Genomic DNA, 19,671 nt, shown 5'->3' on the forward strand with positions numbered 1-19,671 from the left:
AAGAGATATGAGAGATGGAATCTGATAGGTCTGTAGGGGGGACATAGAAGGGACATAATTCGTAATAGCCACTGGTGGCGCTTCAATCGAGCCCGTAAATTCCTGCCATGTTCAGCAAGGGTGGAAACTGGACTTTTACAGTCATTTAACTCCCTTGCTTCAGGAAGATGGGTTATGATAGTCGATTTGCGAAACCAGAGCAAACCTCTTCCTTCATTTAGATAATGATAAGACATTAAACATAAGCCATAGTCTGGAAGTTAATTTAAGGTACCGATGTTTCCTACAATATCTGAAAAACTATTGGACCTACTCCAGTCAAAGTTGGTATGAGATTATTAAACAGTCATACATAACTGGATATTACTTTTAAAGAGAATTGGTGCTTGAATAAAAAATCTGTCTATTTAGCTATCACTATATTTCATCAACAACCAGACCTGTTCGTCACAGGTGGAACGAGCATTCATTGTAACAGCCATCTGCATAATGCTACCCCTGCGTCACAAGGCCATATGAGACGGTTGAACCAGTCAACTCAACCCGAAAGGTTGCATGGGAATCACGCACGCACGCACGAATACCGTGTTAGCGTTCGGCTTCTCAAGCAGTTATTTAATAATATTTATCCAATTATTTTTGCATTCTTTTTCAGGTCAGTGTTATTGACTTGAATGTATTATTCCTTGCCACATTATTATATTTCATGCATCATGTTATTAGGTGTAATATATCATACGTAATTATTCATTTAGACAAATCATTGCTTTATGGTTTCGAAGAAAATATTTTAATATTTTCGTAGATGAATCGACCCTTTTGTCTTTTTGTACTGATATCCAAATTTGGAAAGAAGTTTCCAAATGGTCCATTTGGAAATATCTAAGTCATGCTCTGTAAGGAGAATTTGTTTTAGTTTTCATGTTGAAATAAATTCATTTTCTCGTGTTAACCGCCGAATCAAGTCCCTGACAACTTTCTTATCAAAGACTATAGCTCCCTCTATGCTTGGGTTTATGTCAGACTTGTGGCTTGAAATACACTTACATTTATTAGTGATAAACTGATATACCCCCCCGCCCCCATCTTCCCCCATGTTAACTCAGAACCAACCTGAACATGTCCATTCCCCCACCAATCTGCCCCATCTTTAACCATACATACTTGGGGAGACGATGAAACACTTGTCAGGGTTATTATAGTTGATTTGCAAAGTTGTACTGGAGCAAAATTCTACCTTCATTTGCTTAGATAAGACATTAAAAATATGTTAAATTAGAACCAACCTGGACATGTCCTTTCCCCTACCAATCTGCTCCATGTTAAACTGTACTTACCCTGGGAGACTATGAAACACATGCCCACCTCCACCCCCACCAATCTGCTCCATGTTAAACTGTACTTACCCAGGGAGGTGATGAAACACATGCCCACCTCCACCCCCACCAATCTGCTCCTTGTTAAGCCGTACTTACCCAGGGAGGTGATGAAACACTTGCCCACCTCCACCCCCACCAATCTGCTCCTTGTTAAACCGTACTTACCCAGGGAGGTGATGAAACACTTTGACACTTTGACAGACTTACAGCTGTATGCAACTTGCAGCAGGATAAAGTCTGATCGCCATTAGTTCTTCTTGAGACATTTGCCACACCAGACAGTCAACACTTTCTGAATTATTCTGGAAAGTTCAATTTTAAAACCTATAAATATACATGTTTTACTGTTTTTAAAAAATCTGAAATCAGTTTATGACATTTCCACTTGTTTATTTAATTAGTAAGGATGAAATAGGCTGAAAAAAATTGTGCTGCTCCAACCGTTTCACTGCTTACTGAAATCTGACTTACATGCTCATTAAGTAGTAGGCCTTGTTCCACAAAGCTGACTTAGCAATTACATAGAGAGTATCACGAGAATTTCTTTGGATATTACATGTATCAACATGAGTTGATTAAAACTTTAAAACTCTGACGTAAAACTTTGATCAACAAGTGTTGATATATTTCCTGTGCATAAAATGGACTATTGAGGGAGTCATCAATATTTAAATATGGGTAAATATTTTTCAAGTTTGTACAATTTATCATCATCCTTAAAGAGGCTGGACATAATGTTGATGTCTCATATAATAAATAAATGACTTGCGGTCATTGTTTATTGTACAATAAAAGACTGCAGTGTGTCATTGTACTATAAACAATTCCAACTTGTTTATTTCTAAAATATAGGGGTTTCCCAATGTGTTGCCATTTCTGTAGACATATATGTTTGCAAGTCATTTGGCACTGATTGATAATTTGGGCATTTCACTTGAACATTGTATTCATATGCAGATTCATTGATTATTAAATGATAGAGAGATTATCACCCTCATGTTATAACATGATAATCATCATAGTTCTGATATCGTTTGAAGGACAAGCCCTAGAAGAGTTCTTACACTGAAGTCAATAAGTAGATCTTTGGACAATATTGTACATTATAAATGCAAGAGTTTTGGGTCCAGGTGTAATTTATAAACGAGACAGACCTAATTTTGTAACGTTGACCCACATTGTGGATTCTGGGACAGAATGGATCCCTAGACACTAATGTTTGTTGTACATGGTGCCTAAATTAATCAAGTGTCATTATACTCTGAATTCATGAAAAAAGTATTACAATTATAATTACAATTATGAAATCAATGATAATAACAATGATATCACAATAATGATAAAAACAAGACGACAACAAAGACAGAAAATATTAACAATGATAAAATCCAACACAGAAAAGTGATCATTAGGACAACATTAATGACAGTGACAACACAATTATAAAAGAACAAGACTAATAATAACGGTAAACAAGGACAGCAGTGACCACAACAATAACAATTGTAAAGAGACAACAAATGATGACAATAATGATGACAGCTACTGTAGCAATAATATGTCAGCAATAAGACTGTTTCTGTTTACACAGCAGTCAGCAATATTCCAGGTGTATGCCAGGGGCCTAGCTGTCAGTAATCAAGTCTGAACCAGAGAAACCAGTGGTTGATATTCTGAGCAAAAATCCATGATCAGGATACGGTGAAATGCAGTCCACCCAGTCACAACCTTGATCACCCAATCCCTAGGTTGCTGTGTCGTCATGGTTATTTTTATTTTTTATTCAAAATCATTGTCATTTTCGTTATTCCTGTTATAGTTGGTAATTATGTTGGTTGGCCACCCCCTACTCGACTCTCTGTCCTGGGCCCACTTGCACAAAGTGATCTTAGCGTTAAGATTATTGTAAGCCTATGTTAAAGTATGGGAGTTACGATCATCTTAGCGCTAAGATTGTTTTGTGCAATTGGGCCCTGGTGATATATGGAATCTGAGGTCTGATTTCCCTGGTTTGTCTCCTCACTGCTTTTTCTCTACCGACCGCCCAAAGTAGAGACGTAAATTAAACACGCCTATCCATCATCGTTGATGGTGAGGAACAGAGCCGTGGACAAGGTACTGGTTGCAGTTCTCTGTCCATTTAGTTATGTTAATGTTTTTTGGGTAATCACCAACCCTGGCACAGCCTGAGCAGCCTGAGCAGAGAAACAACATGTAATGGACCCCAGGGGATGCTTACAAAACAATGGAAAAAGTTTGTAAATTAGCACACATTATTGCCAAGATTGTGATGTCAAAAAGCATTAAGTAGGATATGCAGTTTTATTACTTTGAAGGTTATTTTGGGTTGTGTAATTCCGCTGCTCTTCCGAGCAGAACGTTGAGGCCATTAGGTAGAAGGCTTTCTCAGTCATACATAAGTAGAAGGATCTGTTAAGCTGAAAAGAAATTGAAGAGATCTTTCAGAAATGTAGACCTTTTAACATAACTATGTGGCTGTTTTCAATTTTGTCTGAAACTATTAAGAGGTGAAAGTAAATTATTTGCAAAATGTGCCCAAAAAAGTAACATCTCTGATATTTTAGTCATGAGCTAAAGTCAACTGAGGGGATTGAGTCAATTAGTCAGTGTTTATTTTAGAATGGTAATGATAGACATTCACAGATCTTTAATCAGTTTACTAGTCTCTCTTACAGACCCCAGGGCATATATCTAATTTGTTTGGTTGCTTGTTGATGAATGTCACACTCAGCAATATTCCAGCAATATTCCAGCAATATGAGGGGTGGTCGGGTAGCCTAGTGGTTAAAGCGTTCGCTCGTCAAGCCGAAGACCCGGGTTCAATTCCTGACATGGGTACAATGTGTGAAGCCCATTTCTGGTGTCCCCCACCGTGATAAGCGGCGTAAAACCATACTCACTCACTCCAGCAATATGACATGTCTGTAAATGATCAAGTCTGGACTAGATGATCCAGTGGTTGACGTCATGAACCGTAAGTCACATTACAACATTTTAGTATAGGTTACTGACGACCAATTCAAACCCAGATCTTCGAGGACTTATATTTAATCATATTTTTTTATTCATGTTTGTAACCAAACAATCACCATATTCCATTCTCATCCTATTCTCAGCTCTAGCAACCTACACTCAACCCATTCTTAGCTGTTACTCTGAAGTTACTGGTAAGAAACTTGAGTGTTCCTTTAGCCTCCCTTATTAATATTTTTATTTAACCTTATACATTACTGTATTTCAGGGACTAAATGTTAGTCTATCAGTTTATCAACATGAAATGGTATTTGTCTTCAGTTCTGGCCAGTATATGGCATTACATGGCTTGTGGACAGACCGATCATGTCATCAGTTCTCATTGCTTGTAATTGTTTTGTTCAGACCAATCACTCATCAATAATAATATACAGCAAGCATTTTGTGTACAGAGTTTGCATGTACCTGCTGTTATGATTTGATGGGTTTTTTCAAATCATTCCTTCAGGGGAAACTGGCTTGTTTGGTGCGCATCAATGACGGAAGTATTTATGCATATGACTGGTTCGACATTTAAGATACACATTTATTCTTATGAACTTTGCTTTCTAAAATAAAAACATTCTGATGTTGTCTGTTTTCGCACATATCCACAGCCCTATCCCTAGTTATTGTATGTATAGACATAAAGTGATGATGTCACATGTACTGTTTTCAGAGAGGCTGTCGGGCAGTCTTTTCTTCAGTGTCAGTGATGTCAACAAATGAAGACAAACATTCACTATCTATATTTCTACAGTATTCACTATGCTAAAAAAACTTGGGGAAGAGACAATCTCATAAAATTAAAATAAACGGTATTAAAAAAGTATAAGTTACCCCTTCTGCTACACATATCCTATGATGTCAAAGACACATGCCTGATCAGTTTAATCGTAAAGAAAATTTAAGGAAAATATAGAGTTCTATTTGGCAGGGTCATTTATTTATTTTAATTTTTATATCGATTTACTTTTCTAAGTTTTAAGGCTCCTTATTTTTGTTACTGTCAATGTTGTTTTTAAGAATAACTTTTATTATATGTGCAATCAAGGAAACACTTCTTATCGTATGTGGACATAAAGCCAATGTTTTTTGTGTGTGATTCTTGCCAAATGAAGTTATCACACTTTATATTTCTTTCATGCTTGCGCTGAGCTTACATTCCAGAGGGGAATAAGGTGTCCCAAAATGAAGTCATTTAAAAGCTGCTACAGTTGTGGCAAGAGATGATTCGTGGTACTAACAATACAATTATCATACATATATTGAAGCAATATATCCTTCAGGGTAAATATGACTTGAAAAGTTTGAAATTATGTGTTGATGGTGGTCATGCATGTGGGAAGTTGTGGAAGTTTGCTGCAGAGTTGCATCCCTTGGGCATTCCAGAAACGTATGATTCTTGCAAATACTCTACCTCTATTACATCATTGCCAAATTCCTGTATTTTGGCTGCAATCACACCAAATCTAATCTTCAGATTTTTCACCCAGAAACAGATGAGGTGAGGGAGGAGGGTGGGAGTACTTCTGATGTAATAGAGGCAGTATTCTTAGAATTATTAACAATGATAACCATTGTTCCTATAATTCTTGTGAATACTCTACATTTATTATATCACTGCCAGAATGTATCAGAGGGCTAGGCCGGCTCTGCCTCAAGTGGACGACCAGTGTAGTTGACTGTAGAATTTGTTTTTAATTTGTGTGATTCAATCCCTTAAAGGTTGTTTCCAATCCTAAGAGTGTAACAAACTATTGAATCACCTCAAGAGGACTTGAAAACTCCATGACCACATACAAATATGTGGTACCTTCACTGGAACTACCGTTATGATTGTCATTAAATGTAATTAAATGTAAATGATGTCACAGATGTTCAAAAACCTTCCCACAGATCGTCATTTCCATTTCTGTGATGTCACCTCCAGTCTATCATACTTCTGGTTTTGACGTCAGTTCTGGTTTTCGTTTCAACAGGACATCATTGCCTGACATCATATTCGGTTTCTGATGTTACTTCTGGTCACATAGTTACTTCCAAATGGGGGCGGTTGGGTAGCCTAGTGGTTAAAGCGTTCGCTCACCACGCCGAAGACCCAGGTTCAATTCCCGACATGGGTACAATGTGTGAAGCCCATTTCTGGTGTCCCCTGCCGCGATATTGCTGGAATATTGCTAAAAGCGGCGTAAAACCATACTCACTCACTCACTCACTCACTACTTCCAAATGGTTATAACATCACTTCCAGTTATCTCGGGTCTATAATGTTAATTCTGGTCTATGACATCATTTCCATTTGTGATGTCACTTCATATCTTAATATTACTTCCTTATCTGAAAATAACTTCTGGACATTAATCTACCAGAGGACTTCTGTTGAAAAGTGTGAAGATTAGTTTTGATGTGATTGCAACCAAAATATAGGAATTTAGCAATGATGTAATAGATGTAGTTTTCTTAGAATTATTTACAATGATAACTATTGTTACTATAATTGTGGGTTTGAACCCTGGTTTGCCTTGATCATGTTGCTAGATTTGTCAGCCCAAGACCCGTGCTTGTGGGTTCACCAAAGTGATAAGTGTCTGAACCTGCACCAACTCCAGCTTCCACCCAGATCAGGCTGACATGTAATTCGACCTCTGTTCAAAATGGAGAAAAACAACTTTCACTACAAACAAACATGCATCTGTACAGTGTAAGCAAATGTCTTCTTAGTAGCCAGAACATGGCTCCAGCAAACCAGAGAAGAATTTTATGAAGCTGTTAATAAAGAATGACATCATACATGGAATGAAGCTATTACCTGTTTGTGTCAAGTCTGGTCAGTGTCGTAATGTGCAACATGACATCAATGGCAGAAAAATAGATGCTTCAATTATCCATTACATTCCCTGATTGACTTAAATATTATATTATTTATATTGTAATAAAATTGGTCTTACCCAGCGAAGTGCATCAAATCACTGGAGCACCTTGATTAAAAACATGAAAGGATGTTGGTGGTACACATGCTTTGCAAATCCTGCAGTCAACTGAAATCTGAGTTTTGAATCCATATTTATGAACCGTATGCCTTGATCGTTACGTGATTTTGATTGGACTTTGCATAGACTTGTTAGTCCAGCCCAAATGGAACTCCAGAATTCCAGCCAAGTTCGGCAAGGGTGGAAACTGGACTTTTATAGTCAGTTAATCCCCTTGTCTCAGGAAGATGTCTGTATCGCATTCAATCATATAAACTACTCAAAAGAAGTTTTAAAAAACAGCTGATTCTTTCATATCACTATAGTCAATCTGTCATGCCATGTAGTACATATGTCTGTCTGCCTGTGCAAAAAATGTTTGATGAGCCATTCCTAGATTCTCCATGTTGTTGTTGTTGTTTGTTTTTTGTTTTTTTTATATTTAAGTGTTAATCCACAGACTATTCTTATATGATTTTGCAAGGCATAAAGAAATGTTCCTATACTCAATCTTTGGATTATATGTCCATTATCACTTATCCATTATTAATTTTTAATTTCTTTTTATCATAATGAAAGTTTCATCTTAGATGTTCAACCAGCTGAAATCTATGTAAAGGCCAGATCCGTTTAATTTTGTTTTTAACGGATATTTTTGAAAACTATCCAAGGAAGGAAAAGAATTTGAAGATGAACTTACTGTGTTTTATTTTTAGGGTTTTGAAGGTAGATTGGAAACATGTAAATTTAATTTGAAACGGAATATGTTTGCTTACAATACCAACAGGTTTCAAATTTGAGATTTGTGGGGATGTTCTTTGTTTTGTTTTTTGTCGATTTTACTAGATGTGAGTATAAAAAATTAGCAGGTTTTCAATCGTGATTTGTGGAGTATTTCTTTGTTTCTTTTGTCATTTTTAACGGATATGGATATGAAAAATTAACAGGTTTCAATTTGGGAGTTTGATGTGTGTGTTTTTGTCATAGTTTTTAACAGATGTCAAATATTATCAATTAACAGGTTTCGAATTTGTGTGTTTTTGTCATAGATTTTAACAGATGTTAAATATTATCAATTAACAGGTTTCAAATTGGGATTTTTTAATGTGTAATTTTTGTTATTGTTTTTTAACAGATATGAATTTGAAATATTAACAGGTTTAGGATTGGGATTTGGGGAAGGGGGTGGGGGGGGCGCTTTTTTTTTTCCTCATTCAGGTTCACACATATAAAATAATTGTTCACTGGATATAAAAAAGTGTTTGGTTGGCTCCATTCCACAAAAACGCATGTCTTGAAGCAGTTATAGAAAAGATATTGTAACAAATGTGCCTGGCTCTTCCTCCCGTATGTAAAAGTGTATAATCAACAACCATGACCACATCATAGGTACATTACAGCCACATGACACATTTTTCAAATATGTCTAAATATATTCACACTCCAAATTAAAAAATTTATCAGTAATCATATCTGGAAATACTACTCGACAGTTTCAATTAAAGCCAAGTAGACACATTTATTGTTCAATAGGCACAAAGTTATTTCTATATATGTCAATATAAGTAAGTGCGGCGTGACCTTCGACTAGATGAGGAAGTGGCTACATTCTACACAACATGATGGCTGCACGCCATGGAAGTTGTAAGCTACCACATTAGTGTAAGTATATAAGCACTGCGAGTTCATCAACAGTGTAATACAAACAAGTACAGGAGTTTATCACCTTCATCTGTTGTTCTAGCTGTGTCGCAGTGTTAGTTTACACCATAATTGGCGCCTGATGGAGAGCTTTCTGACTAGCAACCACTGTTATCATTGCAATGGGCTCTTTCCATGCTCATTAAGATATTTCTGCAATTGCTTTTCTAAACCAGTCTGCATGATACCGTAGCTGTTCTTGAAGTAGTTTGCTTTTTTATTGAATTTCATCTAATTAATTTCAATTACATGAACAGCATGTTTCAATGGTGTGTCTGTGTTTCGTCAAGATCTGTTAAAATGTTGAAAATTTCAACAAGGACACAAAGGAAATGATTCTAAGGCCAGATATTATGCAATCTCGTTGTTTATCAGAATAAACCTTTTTTTGTGGGACTGACAATGATGATAATCAGGCCAGGCCAATTCTGTTGACTTGTATCACAGATTATGTTTGTCAATATGCCAGCATGAAGGTGAATGTAAATCTGTTCTCCTGTCCACAAGTTGTTCCTGGCGCACAAATAGGAGACACAATAACATATTCAAACATTGTTATTGTTGTTGTTATTAAATTCAGGGCAGAGATGTCTGCAAAAAAGTAAACAAGTAATAACCAAAACATATTTGTTGGTTTTTTATAATTTATTTCTGCTATTTTGATGATGAACAGGCTGGTTAATGTATATTCTTTATAATGGCTTAGCTTCAGATTAATATTTTGCAAAGGGGGCGGTCGGGTAGCCTGGTTGTTAAAGCGTTTGCTCGTCACGCTGTAGACCCGGGTTCGATTTCGCTCGTCAAGCCGAAGACCCGGGTTCGATTTCCTATTTTGGGTACAATGTGTGAAGCCCATTTCTGGTGTCCCCCGCCGTGATATTGCTGGAATATTACTAAAAGCGGCATAAAACCAAACTCACTCACTCACTATTTTGCAAAGTGCCAATAACATTATTAATGAACAGTTTTGAGGAAAGCATGATGTGATAATCTAATGAAAAATTCCAGGAAGCTGGGATGCAACCTTTAATGACCCAAATTATTTTATTTTCTTTAACAAGGAAGTTTACCATAGTGCATTAACATTAGCCTAACCTCTTCCCTTTGTGTTGATGTGACAAATAAGAAACAGGGAATGTCTCAAAACTTTATTTCTTAGTTTTGATTTCCCAGGATTAAAAATAGTAAATACACAATTCAAAATGAATGCATATTAGGTCACAGTGGGGTCGCCTTGTGGTTAAAACATTTGCTTGTCAAGCCAAAGCCCCGGGTTTGATTCCCCACTTGAGTACAATGTGTGCAGCCTATGTTTGGCATCCCTTGCCATGCTATTGATGGAACATTGATGAAGTGTCATAAAACCATACTCACACACGGATGAAGTTTAAAGTTGGTGGATGTTTCAATTTTTGATTGAGAAACATACACATATTTCTGAATAAGCCTGAAACTTATCAACAATGTCTGCACATGACATATAGGGTTTTGAAAGAAATTGTTGAAACCAAACTTGGAACTAAATCGGCACTTAACAAATTAACTGCTATGGTCTATTTACTTGGCAAAGTTTGCACACAGACCAAACTGTATTCCTTACCCTTCCTTTCCCCTATTCCTATTTTTAATATTTTGAAATTCAATAAATATCAAGAAAGATAAAAAAAGGAACTCTTGGTCAGCAAAATATTTCGGAATACTTTTAGATTTTCCTTGATAGGTTTTAAGCATAATGAGTTTTTTAAGCCATCCATTTTCTTGTAGACTGTGGAATAATAGATGAGTAAAACACATCTCTTAATTTCTTGATATATTTCCCACTTTTTCAAACAGTGGAGCAGGTGGATACCCAATCCAGATATACTACCCCACTTTCCATAGAATTTTTTTTTTTTTTTATGTTTCTATGATACACAAAACTGATTCTCATATGTCAAGTGTATATTTAAATAGAATAACATATCAGATTATCCCTGTCAAAAGTTGATCATGTCATTGTATCCCAATTGCGTGGATCGATGCTCATTATATCAATCACTGGATTGTCTGGTCCTGACTCGATTATTTACAGACCGCCGTCATATTGCTGGATTATTGCTGAGTGCGGCGTAAAACAACCAACCAACCAACCATCCAACCAAAAGTTGACTAGTATGATAAAGAAAGGTAGAAAAGAAATTTGTAGTAGATGGTATGTATCTTGTAAAATGAAAAGCCTTCATAAAGTAGACTGGACTGAGTTTAGATATTGGCTAGCCTCATCAATTATCAGTAATATTCATCTTACCTGCATGCAGACAGCTGATGTATACTGCTTATAGAAGTTAAAGAACAACCAATTCTTTTCATGTGGGGGGCACGGGTGGCCATGTCGTCTATGGCGCCGTGATTTGCTGTGCAGAGTTGCGTCCTTTGGGCATGCCAGAAACCTATGATTGTGGGTTCGAATACCGGTTCGCCCCGATTATGTTTCTAGGTTTGTCAGCACCATACCTGTGCTCGTGGGTTTCACCGTAGTGGTAAACGTCTGAGACCTGCATCACTTTGGGCTTTCCTCCCACATGAAGCTGACACGCCGCAATATAACTGGAATACTGTTAAAAGCGGGGTTAAACCCAACTCACTCACTCACTCTTTTCATGTGACTATAGTTAATCTGTCATAAGTGATACACTGTGGCATGACTCCCGTGCTCAACAGAACCAGGCTGCTACAATATTATACACAGCAGGGATGGAAATGTTATGTTTTTTTAAAGTGTGCCACAGGGCTCTCATAAAGATGGTTTATTGTGTCATTTGGAATATAAGTGTGACAACTGGAAGAAGACTTTTGGTGCATCCTTGAACTCATTTAATGTCATCGACCTTGGTATAGTGGACAGAGCGCCTGCCCAGGAGAGAGGAAGGTCTGATACCCGGGTTACATTATACCAAAGACATTAAAAGATGCCTGACTTTTGGTCAGTTAATGTTTCTGAGTGGGTTGCCCAACTGCAGGCTGGTATCGCCGTGGGCTGGCACTATAACTAGTGGTACAAGCAGCTACACACATGCAGTCAAACTCTGTTTCACTTCTCCTCACATTTCACCATGAGCTCTATATAAGCTGTTGTAATTTCAAAAGTTTTCTCCCTTGATTGAGATTAATAACCCCATTTTTAATTTCTGAATTCTCAAAAAAAAATTTTGAATCATACTTTTCATTGAGAGTGTTCAAACTTTCATCAATGTGTTTGTCTTGTATATTTGTACAAAAGGACATTGATCACTGGCTTCATATGATAAACATTGTCACAATGTATTGATGTTAAAATTAATTTTTTCTCAGTACAGCTACTGAGGATTTAGTTATGTCTCTTCACTGTTGGGTGTTGGCATCCCACATAGGGCCATAACTTGAAAACCGTTCAATGTATTTCAACGAAACTTGGCATATGCATTACTCCTCAGCTGAATTGGTGCTTTTGCTATTTAATTATTTTGTATCAATCCCCCGTCCAACAAAGTTGGCGGGGAATATAGAAACAGGCTCCGTCCTTCCATCTGTCACGTTTCGTTTCCGCAGCATAACTCATAAACCCTTCAATATTTTTTCATGAAACTTTGCAGGTTTGTCAGGTACATGGTGAACTGGTGCCTTTTGCTATTTAGAAATTTTAGACATTTTTATTTTTTACATTTCGATAGCAACAAGATGGACTTAGGTTCCAAACTCTTCTTTTTTTTTAGAATTTCCATGACAAGTTCCACCTCGGTTAAAAAAAGTTAGGGTTTGTTTAGATTTAATTATGTCATAAATTCTGCAACAGGGGCAGGGGATATAGCCATGTTAGTGGCAAATTGTTGTTGTTGTTTTTTTACATTTCCATGGAAACAATTTCGACTTTGTCTCAAAAAAGGGTAGGGTTAGTTACTGGGCCATAACTTGAAATCCGTTCAACATGTTTTCAATGAAACTTAGCATATGTATTGCTCATCTGCTGAACTAAACTAAATTTTATTTTGTAATATTTCCATGGAAACCATTTGGTCTCAAATGACTCAAGGCTTTGTTTCTGATCCATAACTCTCAAACTAATGATTAATTTTGCATGAAGCTATACATGTGCAATGACCACATGCTCAAATATTGCCTTTTCATCTTTTTTGAAAAAGGTCTTTTATATTTTCTTGCGTTTCCATGGAACCAATTTAGACCCATAAGTAACATTAGTTTCCTGCCACATCACTACAGCTAATTAATATTTCTGCATGAAACCATTATCTTTACAGTGTATAATTTGCTATTACGTGTATTGTTTTTTTGGATTTGCAAACACATTTAGACTACAACTTTAACTAATGTATCAAAAAAAGGAGGGGGAGACATATGTTATTGACTATAAACACATTCTCATTTAAGATTGCCATCACTACTTTATCTGGGCCATCGGCACTACCATTCAAAGAACTCCATGTGCAGCTTATCTAATAGCTTTATTTCTGATAAATACTATGTTAGTAGAGTGAGGTGGGGTAGCCTAGTGGTTAAAGCGTTTGCTCGTCACGCCGAAGACCCGGGTTTGATTCCCGACGTGGGTGCAATGTGTGAAGCCCATTTCTGGTGTCCCCTGCCGTGATAGTGCTGGAATATTGCTAACAACAGCGTAAAACCATACTCATTCACTATTAAAACTGAAATAAATTACATTATTCATATTTCCAAAAATCAGGTTCCAGAACTAGTTATTTATGAAAAAAAAGTATTTAAATCACATTTTTAAACTAAATTATAAGAATATGTCTTTACAATTAATTAAATCACATAAGTGTTAGCTTCATGTTTTTTGTTTCGTAATTTTTAGCCACACAACTTAGGCTATGTAGCTAGAACTGCATGTGTTTTGAAGCCTGGCTATGATAAAGGGAGAGCTTATTACATTAGACATGGTAACCATTCACCAGGAAATTGTATGTGAGTCGTAGGAATCTCATTACGCTATTATAACAAACCTGGACATTATAATGAAGCCAGCTCACTTAATATAATACACATGGTAGCCCTGGTCAGGAAGTGGTTGGAGGTGGAAGATTTGTTGTTACAAAGTAGCAAGAAGGTCAGCTGTTTTATTGCCCTGCCTACTGGGCCTGATCTGGCCGAGGCAGAGCGACACATGTTTTAGCTGGGATTAAGAATGTTAGAGCAAGATTGAATGTCAGTGGGAGGGATATACAATCGGACTGATACACAAGCGTGAGATACTCAGTATTGTTCTTTGGGATCTACCTGCAGACACAGCCTTAAACATGAGTGAGTTTGTTGGCAGTTTCGTTTGATCATTTTACAAGTCATTGTATTTGGTTACTTTTTTCTTTTATTACACTGAACCTGTTTACTTGGATACTGGGTATTTTAGAGTGGACCTACTGCAGACTTAGTTTTTACAAACTTTTGTTGTTTTACAAGTCTCTTTTTAAGTGACTTGTTATATATGGTGTTTATTACATTGAGACTGTTGACAAGGCTTTACTTGGTGTTATATGTGTGGATCTACTGCATATATAGGCTATATGAGATAGTTGATATTTTTGTTTGATCGTTTTACAAGTCTCGATTGTAAGTGACTTGTTATAAATGGTGTTTATTACATTGAGACTGTTGACAAAGCTTATTGCTATTGTTGCTGCGGACATGTGTGACATGAGTTTGTTGGCAGTTTTTCCTCCCTGCCTTTTTCATCCCTTTTGTATTTCTTCATTTTTATTTATATATATTACCTTTAGCCTGCATGTGTAAATGTAACATCCCTACTTGTAAGTAAGCTATGTTCCAGCTGACAACTGTATATCCCAATTTCAGTCTCATTCATGCTTTCATTTGGACTTATTTTTTTATAATTTGTGCATCATTTACATGGTTATATATACTTTTTTCACTTAATTTCTCATTCATCATTCATCCTACCTGTCACACTGAAAGCGTTAAGCAGGAGATGAAGGTCTGTGTCAGACAGACAGACAGACAGACAGACAGACAGACAGACAGACAGACAGACAGGCGGACTTTATTCAGTATACATCAGGGATCCAGCCCCATTTTCATTATTAGTGTCAGTAATAAGACACGAATACAAACAAATTTATGATCTTTACAATGGAATAACAAAATGTACTAATTGATAAATACTGATTTATAACATCTACAGTATCTCTGATTGTTTTTTCCTTTGAAAGAACCGAAGCATTTCTGTGTTCTGTTTTGAAGTTGGCATTCTCATTTTTCTCCACTGTCGGAGAGTGAACTGAATATTGCTCTCACTGTTATTTCTGTACACTCATATCTGCCGCACACTATCATTATAAATTAATATTCATTATCAGGATGAACAATCCTTTGGATGGACTTATCGAGTTTATTAATTACTGATTTTTTTATTCCCATATCTCCACCATTCTCTGGTCATAAGGTGAATTTCAGATAGTTTTTTGGTTTCAAATTTCAGTAAAATGTATGTCTTATTATTTAATTTGGAAAATAAAACTGTGGAAAATAACTTATTTTAGTGTGGAAATTATCAGTTAATTTACAGTGTGATTTGGACGAGAATATACTGTCTCAATAAGCAGTGAGGATGTGAACATCATCTGTCCTCAGATTGCAGGGGTTTGATTGAAGGACTTCATGGACGGAGGGCTCAAATATAAATTTCCCTGGCTTTAGATTCTCAATAACATCTGTAAAAGTGAAAACATCTTTATCAACTTAAGTTGGTACTACTGTATTTAGTGCCCTGTTCCATGAAGTCTCCCTGACCAGCCTCTAGACCAATCCTAAGACCAGACATGAGTCTGTATTTTATTTGAATATTTTACAAATTTGTTTAAAAAGAATATCAGCTTAGGAGGGGTATGCAATTGCCCATTGACTATCATCAAAACAGGTTTAGTTTTATCAACATTTGAACAAAGTTCATTCACTACTGCTCAATCTCCGACAACAAAATTGAACTTGCTGTTTATGGTTTTAAAAAGCACCCCAATTTTCAAACACCCTGTGTGGTCACTACAGTGAATATGGTAATCGATAACCTTCTTATTCTACAGGTTGCTTAGCACCTCTGGAACAGAATGATGACACATGCAGTGATGTCACCCAACAATGGATGATAAAACTGCCCTGTTTGTAGAATCCACTTGAAAACATATTACAGTGAAAGTTTTCTGACAAAATTTAGCTAAATTGAACAATTAATAGATTCAGATTTTAACATTTTTCACACTTTGCAATTGACAAAAAGGGGTATTTAGCAAAGTATACACATATCACTTGGACATGGTGAATAGTTCTAAAGATTTGCAGGCATCTTATTATGTCTATTCAGACATCATATTTTAACCTTCTAATTGCATGCAGCATTGAGTCACATTTGTTTAAAAATGTATTATATTCCTGAAAAAGATGTGCCCTGTTTTATACAAATGAACAAATTGATATTCGATACTATATTTTTAAAGAGATGTCTTTTGTCATGTGTGTGATTTTAGTTCAGAACTGTAAATGTAATTATTCATTTGTTTCCTCATGCCATGCCATGTGAATATAAAACTTATTTTGAAAGCAATACTATTGAAATATTGAATTCTGCGTCCTATGAATATTAACATCAATCACAAATCAATGGAAAATTAAAGAAAAAAGTTTTGATTTAATTAAACCAGCAGAACTTTGAACTGATATTATTCTATTTGGGGTCTACCTGAAACTGACAAACACTCACTTGTTAACCTTGTCACATGTAGCACCTTAGACAGACCCAAGTTACAGTAGGTCCAAGAACCATGTAACAGTAGGTCCCCAGCTCCATGCCCATGTTACAGTAGGTCCAAGAACCGTGTAACAGTAGGTCCTAGCTCCATGCCCTGGTTACAGTAGGTCCCCATCTCCATGCCCAAGTTACAGTAGGTCCAAGAACCATGTAACAGTAGGTCCTAGCACCATGCCCTTGTTACAATAGGTCCCCATCTCCATGCCCATGTTACAGTAGGTCCTAGCACCATGCCCTTGTTACAGTAGGTCCCCATCTCCATGCCCATGTTACAGTAGGTCCTAGCACCATGCCCATGTTACAGTAGATCCTAGCACCATGCCCATGTTACATTAGGTCCCCGGCTCCATGCCCATGTTACAATAGGTCCCCATCTCCATGCCCATGTCACAGTAGGTCCCCATCTCCATGCCCATTTTACAGTAGGTCCCCAGCTCCATGCCCATGTCACAGTAGGTCTCCATCTCCATGCCCATTTTACAGTAGGTCCCCAGCTCCATGCCCATGTTACAGTAGGTCCCCAGCTCCATGCCCATGTTATGGTAGGTCCCAGCTCCATGCCCATGTTACAGTAGGTCCTAACACCATGCCCATGTTACAGTAGGTCCCCATCTCCATGCCCATGTTAAAGTAGGTTTTAACACCATGCCCTTGTTATAGTAGGTCCCCATCTCCATGCCCATGTCACAGTAGGTCCTAGCACCATGCCCATGTTACAGTAGATCTTAGCACCATGCCCATGTTACAGTAGATCCTAGCACCATGCCCATATTACAGTAGGTCCCCATCTCCATGCCCATGTTACAGTAGATCCAAGAACCATGTAACAGTAGGTCCTAGCACCATGCCCATGTTACAATAGGTCCCCATCTCCATGCCCATGTTACAATAGGTCCCCATCTCCATGCCCATGTTACAGTAGGTCCCCATCTCCATGCCCATGTCACAGTAGGTCCCCATCTCCATGCCCATGTTACAATAGGTCCCGATCCCCATGCCCATGTTACGGTAGGTCCTAGCACCATGCTGATGTTACAGTAGGTCCCCATCCTCATGCCCATTTTACAGTAGGTCCTAGCACCATGCCCATGTCACAGTAGGTCCCCATCTTCATGCCCATGTTATAGTTGGTCCCCGGCTCCATGCCCATGTTGCAATAGGTCTCCATGCCCATGTCACAGTAGGTTCCCATCTCCATGCCCATGTTACAGTAGGTCCCCAGTGCCATGCCCATGTTACAGTATGTCCTAGCACCATGCTGATGTTACAGTAGGTCCCCATCCTCATGCCCATTTTACAGTAGGTCCTAGCACCATGCCCATGTCACAGTAGGTCCCCATCTTCATGCCCATGTTATAGTTGGTCCCCGGCTCCATGCCCATGTTGCAATAGGTCTCCATGCCCATGTCACAGTAGGTTCCCATCTCCATGCCCATGTTACAGTAGGTCCCCAGTGCCATGCCCATGTTACAGTATGTCCTAGCACTATGCCTTTGTTACAGTAGGTACCCATCTCCATGCCCATGTTACAGTAGGTCCTAGCACCATGCCCATGTAACAGTAGGTCCCCGGCTCCATGCCCATGTTACAGTAGATCCTAGCACCATGCCCATGTAACAGTAGGTCCCCATCTCCATGCCCATGTTACAGTAGGTACTAGCACCATGCCCATGTTACGGTAGTTCCCCATCTCCATGCCCATGTTACAGTAGGTCCCCAGCTCCATGCCCATGTTACAGTAGGTCCCCATCTCCATGCCATGTCACAGTAGGTCACCATCTCCATGCCCATGTTACAGTAGGTCTCCAGTTCCATGCCCATGTAACAGTAGGTCCTAGGACCATGCCCATGTCACAGTAGGTCCCCAGCTCCATGCCATGTCACAGTAGGTCCCCATCTCCATGCCCATGTTACAGTAGGTCTCCAGTTCCATGCCCATGTAACAGTAGGTCCTAGCACCATGCCCATGTTACAGTAGGTTCCCAGCTCCATGCCCATGTTACAGTAGGTCCTAGCACCATGCCCATGTTACAGTAGGTTCCCAGCTCCATGCCCATGGTACAGTAGGTCCTAGCACCATGCCCATGTAACAGTAGGTCCTAGCACCATGCCCATGTTACAGTAGGTTCCCAGCTCCATGCCCATGTTACAGTAGGTCCTAGCACCATGCCCATGTTACAGTAGGTTCCCAGCTCCATGCCCATGGTACAGTAGGTCCTAGCACCATGCCCATGTTACAGTAGGTCCTAGCACCATGCCCATGTTACAGTAGGTCTCCAGCTCCATGCCCATGTTACAGTAGGTCCTAGCACCATGCCCATGTTACAGTAGGTCTTGATTCACTTTGTGCCGTTGTACCCTGTTGAATGTTGTTTATAATATCAACCACTGCTATTTACAGGCCGCCATGGAATACTGATGACCACACCATAAAACAAACAACAAACATGTGGCATATAGGCAATATATTACCCATGAAGATAGAATGTTTCTGATATTTTCACAAGTACAGTTAAGTAATTCTCTATTCTGATTGATGAATTGAAGTCTCAGTATTTTATTGTTGAAAAAATTTAATATGATTTGAACTTTGTTCAGGATGTCTCAAATTGATGTCATTTGAACAAAATGCTGCCTTCAGTGACGTTTATCTGTGGAGTTGACATTTCATACGGTTTTCCTCATTTTCCTTCTTGAAACATGAATGAGTAATATTTAGAATAACCTACTAAAAAGATCAGAATTACCCTATGTGAATGAATGCTTGCCAAAGGCTCAG

The 19,671-nt window shown here is 38.0% G+C and overlaps 1 protein-coding gene across 1 annotated transcript in view; it reads left to right on the forward strand.

Annotated features, from left to right (window-relative positions):
• Positions 1 to 14,216: 14,216 nt before the first annotated feature.
• Positions 14,217 to 19,671, forward strand: part of LOC139462439 (LIM domain only protein 3-like) — a 129,791-nt gene continuing 124,336 nt past the window's right edge. Inside the window, exon 1 of the mRNA XM_071244147.1 lies at positions 14,217 to 14,377. Within this exon, the coding sequence (XP_071100248.1) occupies positions 14,374 to 14,377 (4 nt within the window). The 5' untranslated portion in view covers positions 14,217 to 14,373. The remainder of the gene's footprint in view (positions 14,378 to 19,671) is intronic.

This window comes from Haliotis cracherodii, unplaced genomic scaffold (genome assembly GCF_022045235.1).
Source record: "Haliotis cracherodii isolate W230 unplaced genomic scaffold, xgHalCrac1.p SCAF_15, whole genome shotgun sequence".
In the NCBI taxonomy this organism is placed as follows: Eukaryota; Metazoa; Mollusca; class Gastropoda; order Lepetellida; family Haliotidae; genus Haliotis; species Haliotis cracherodii.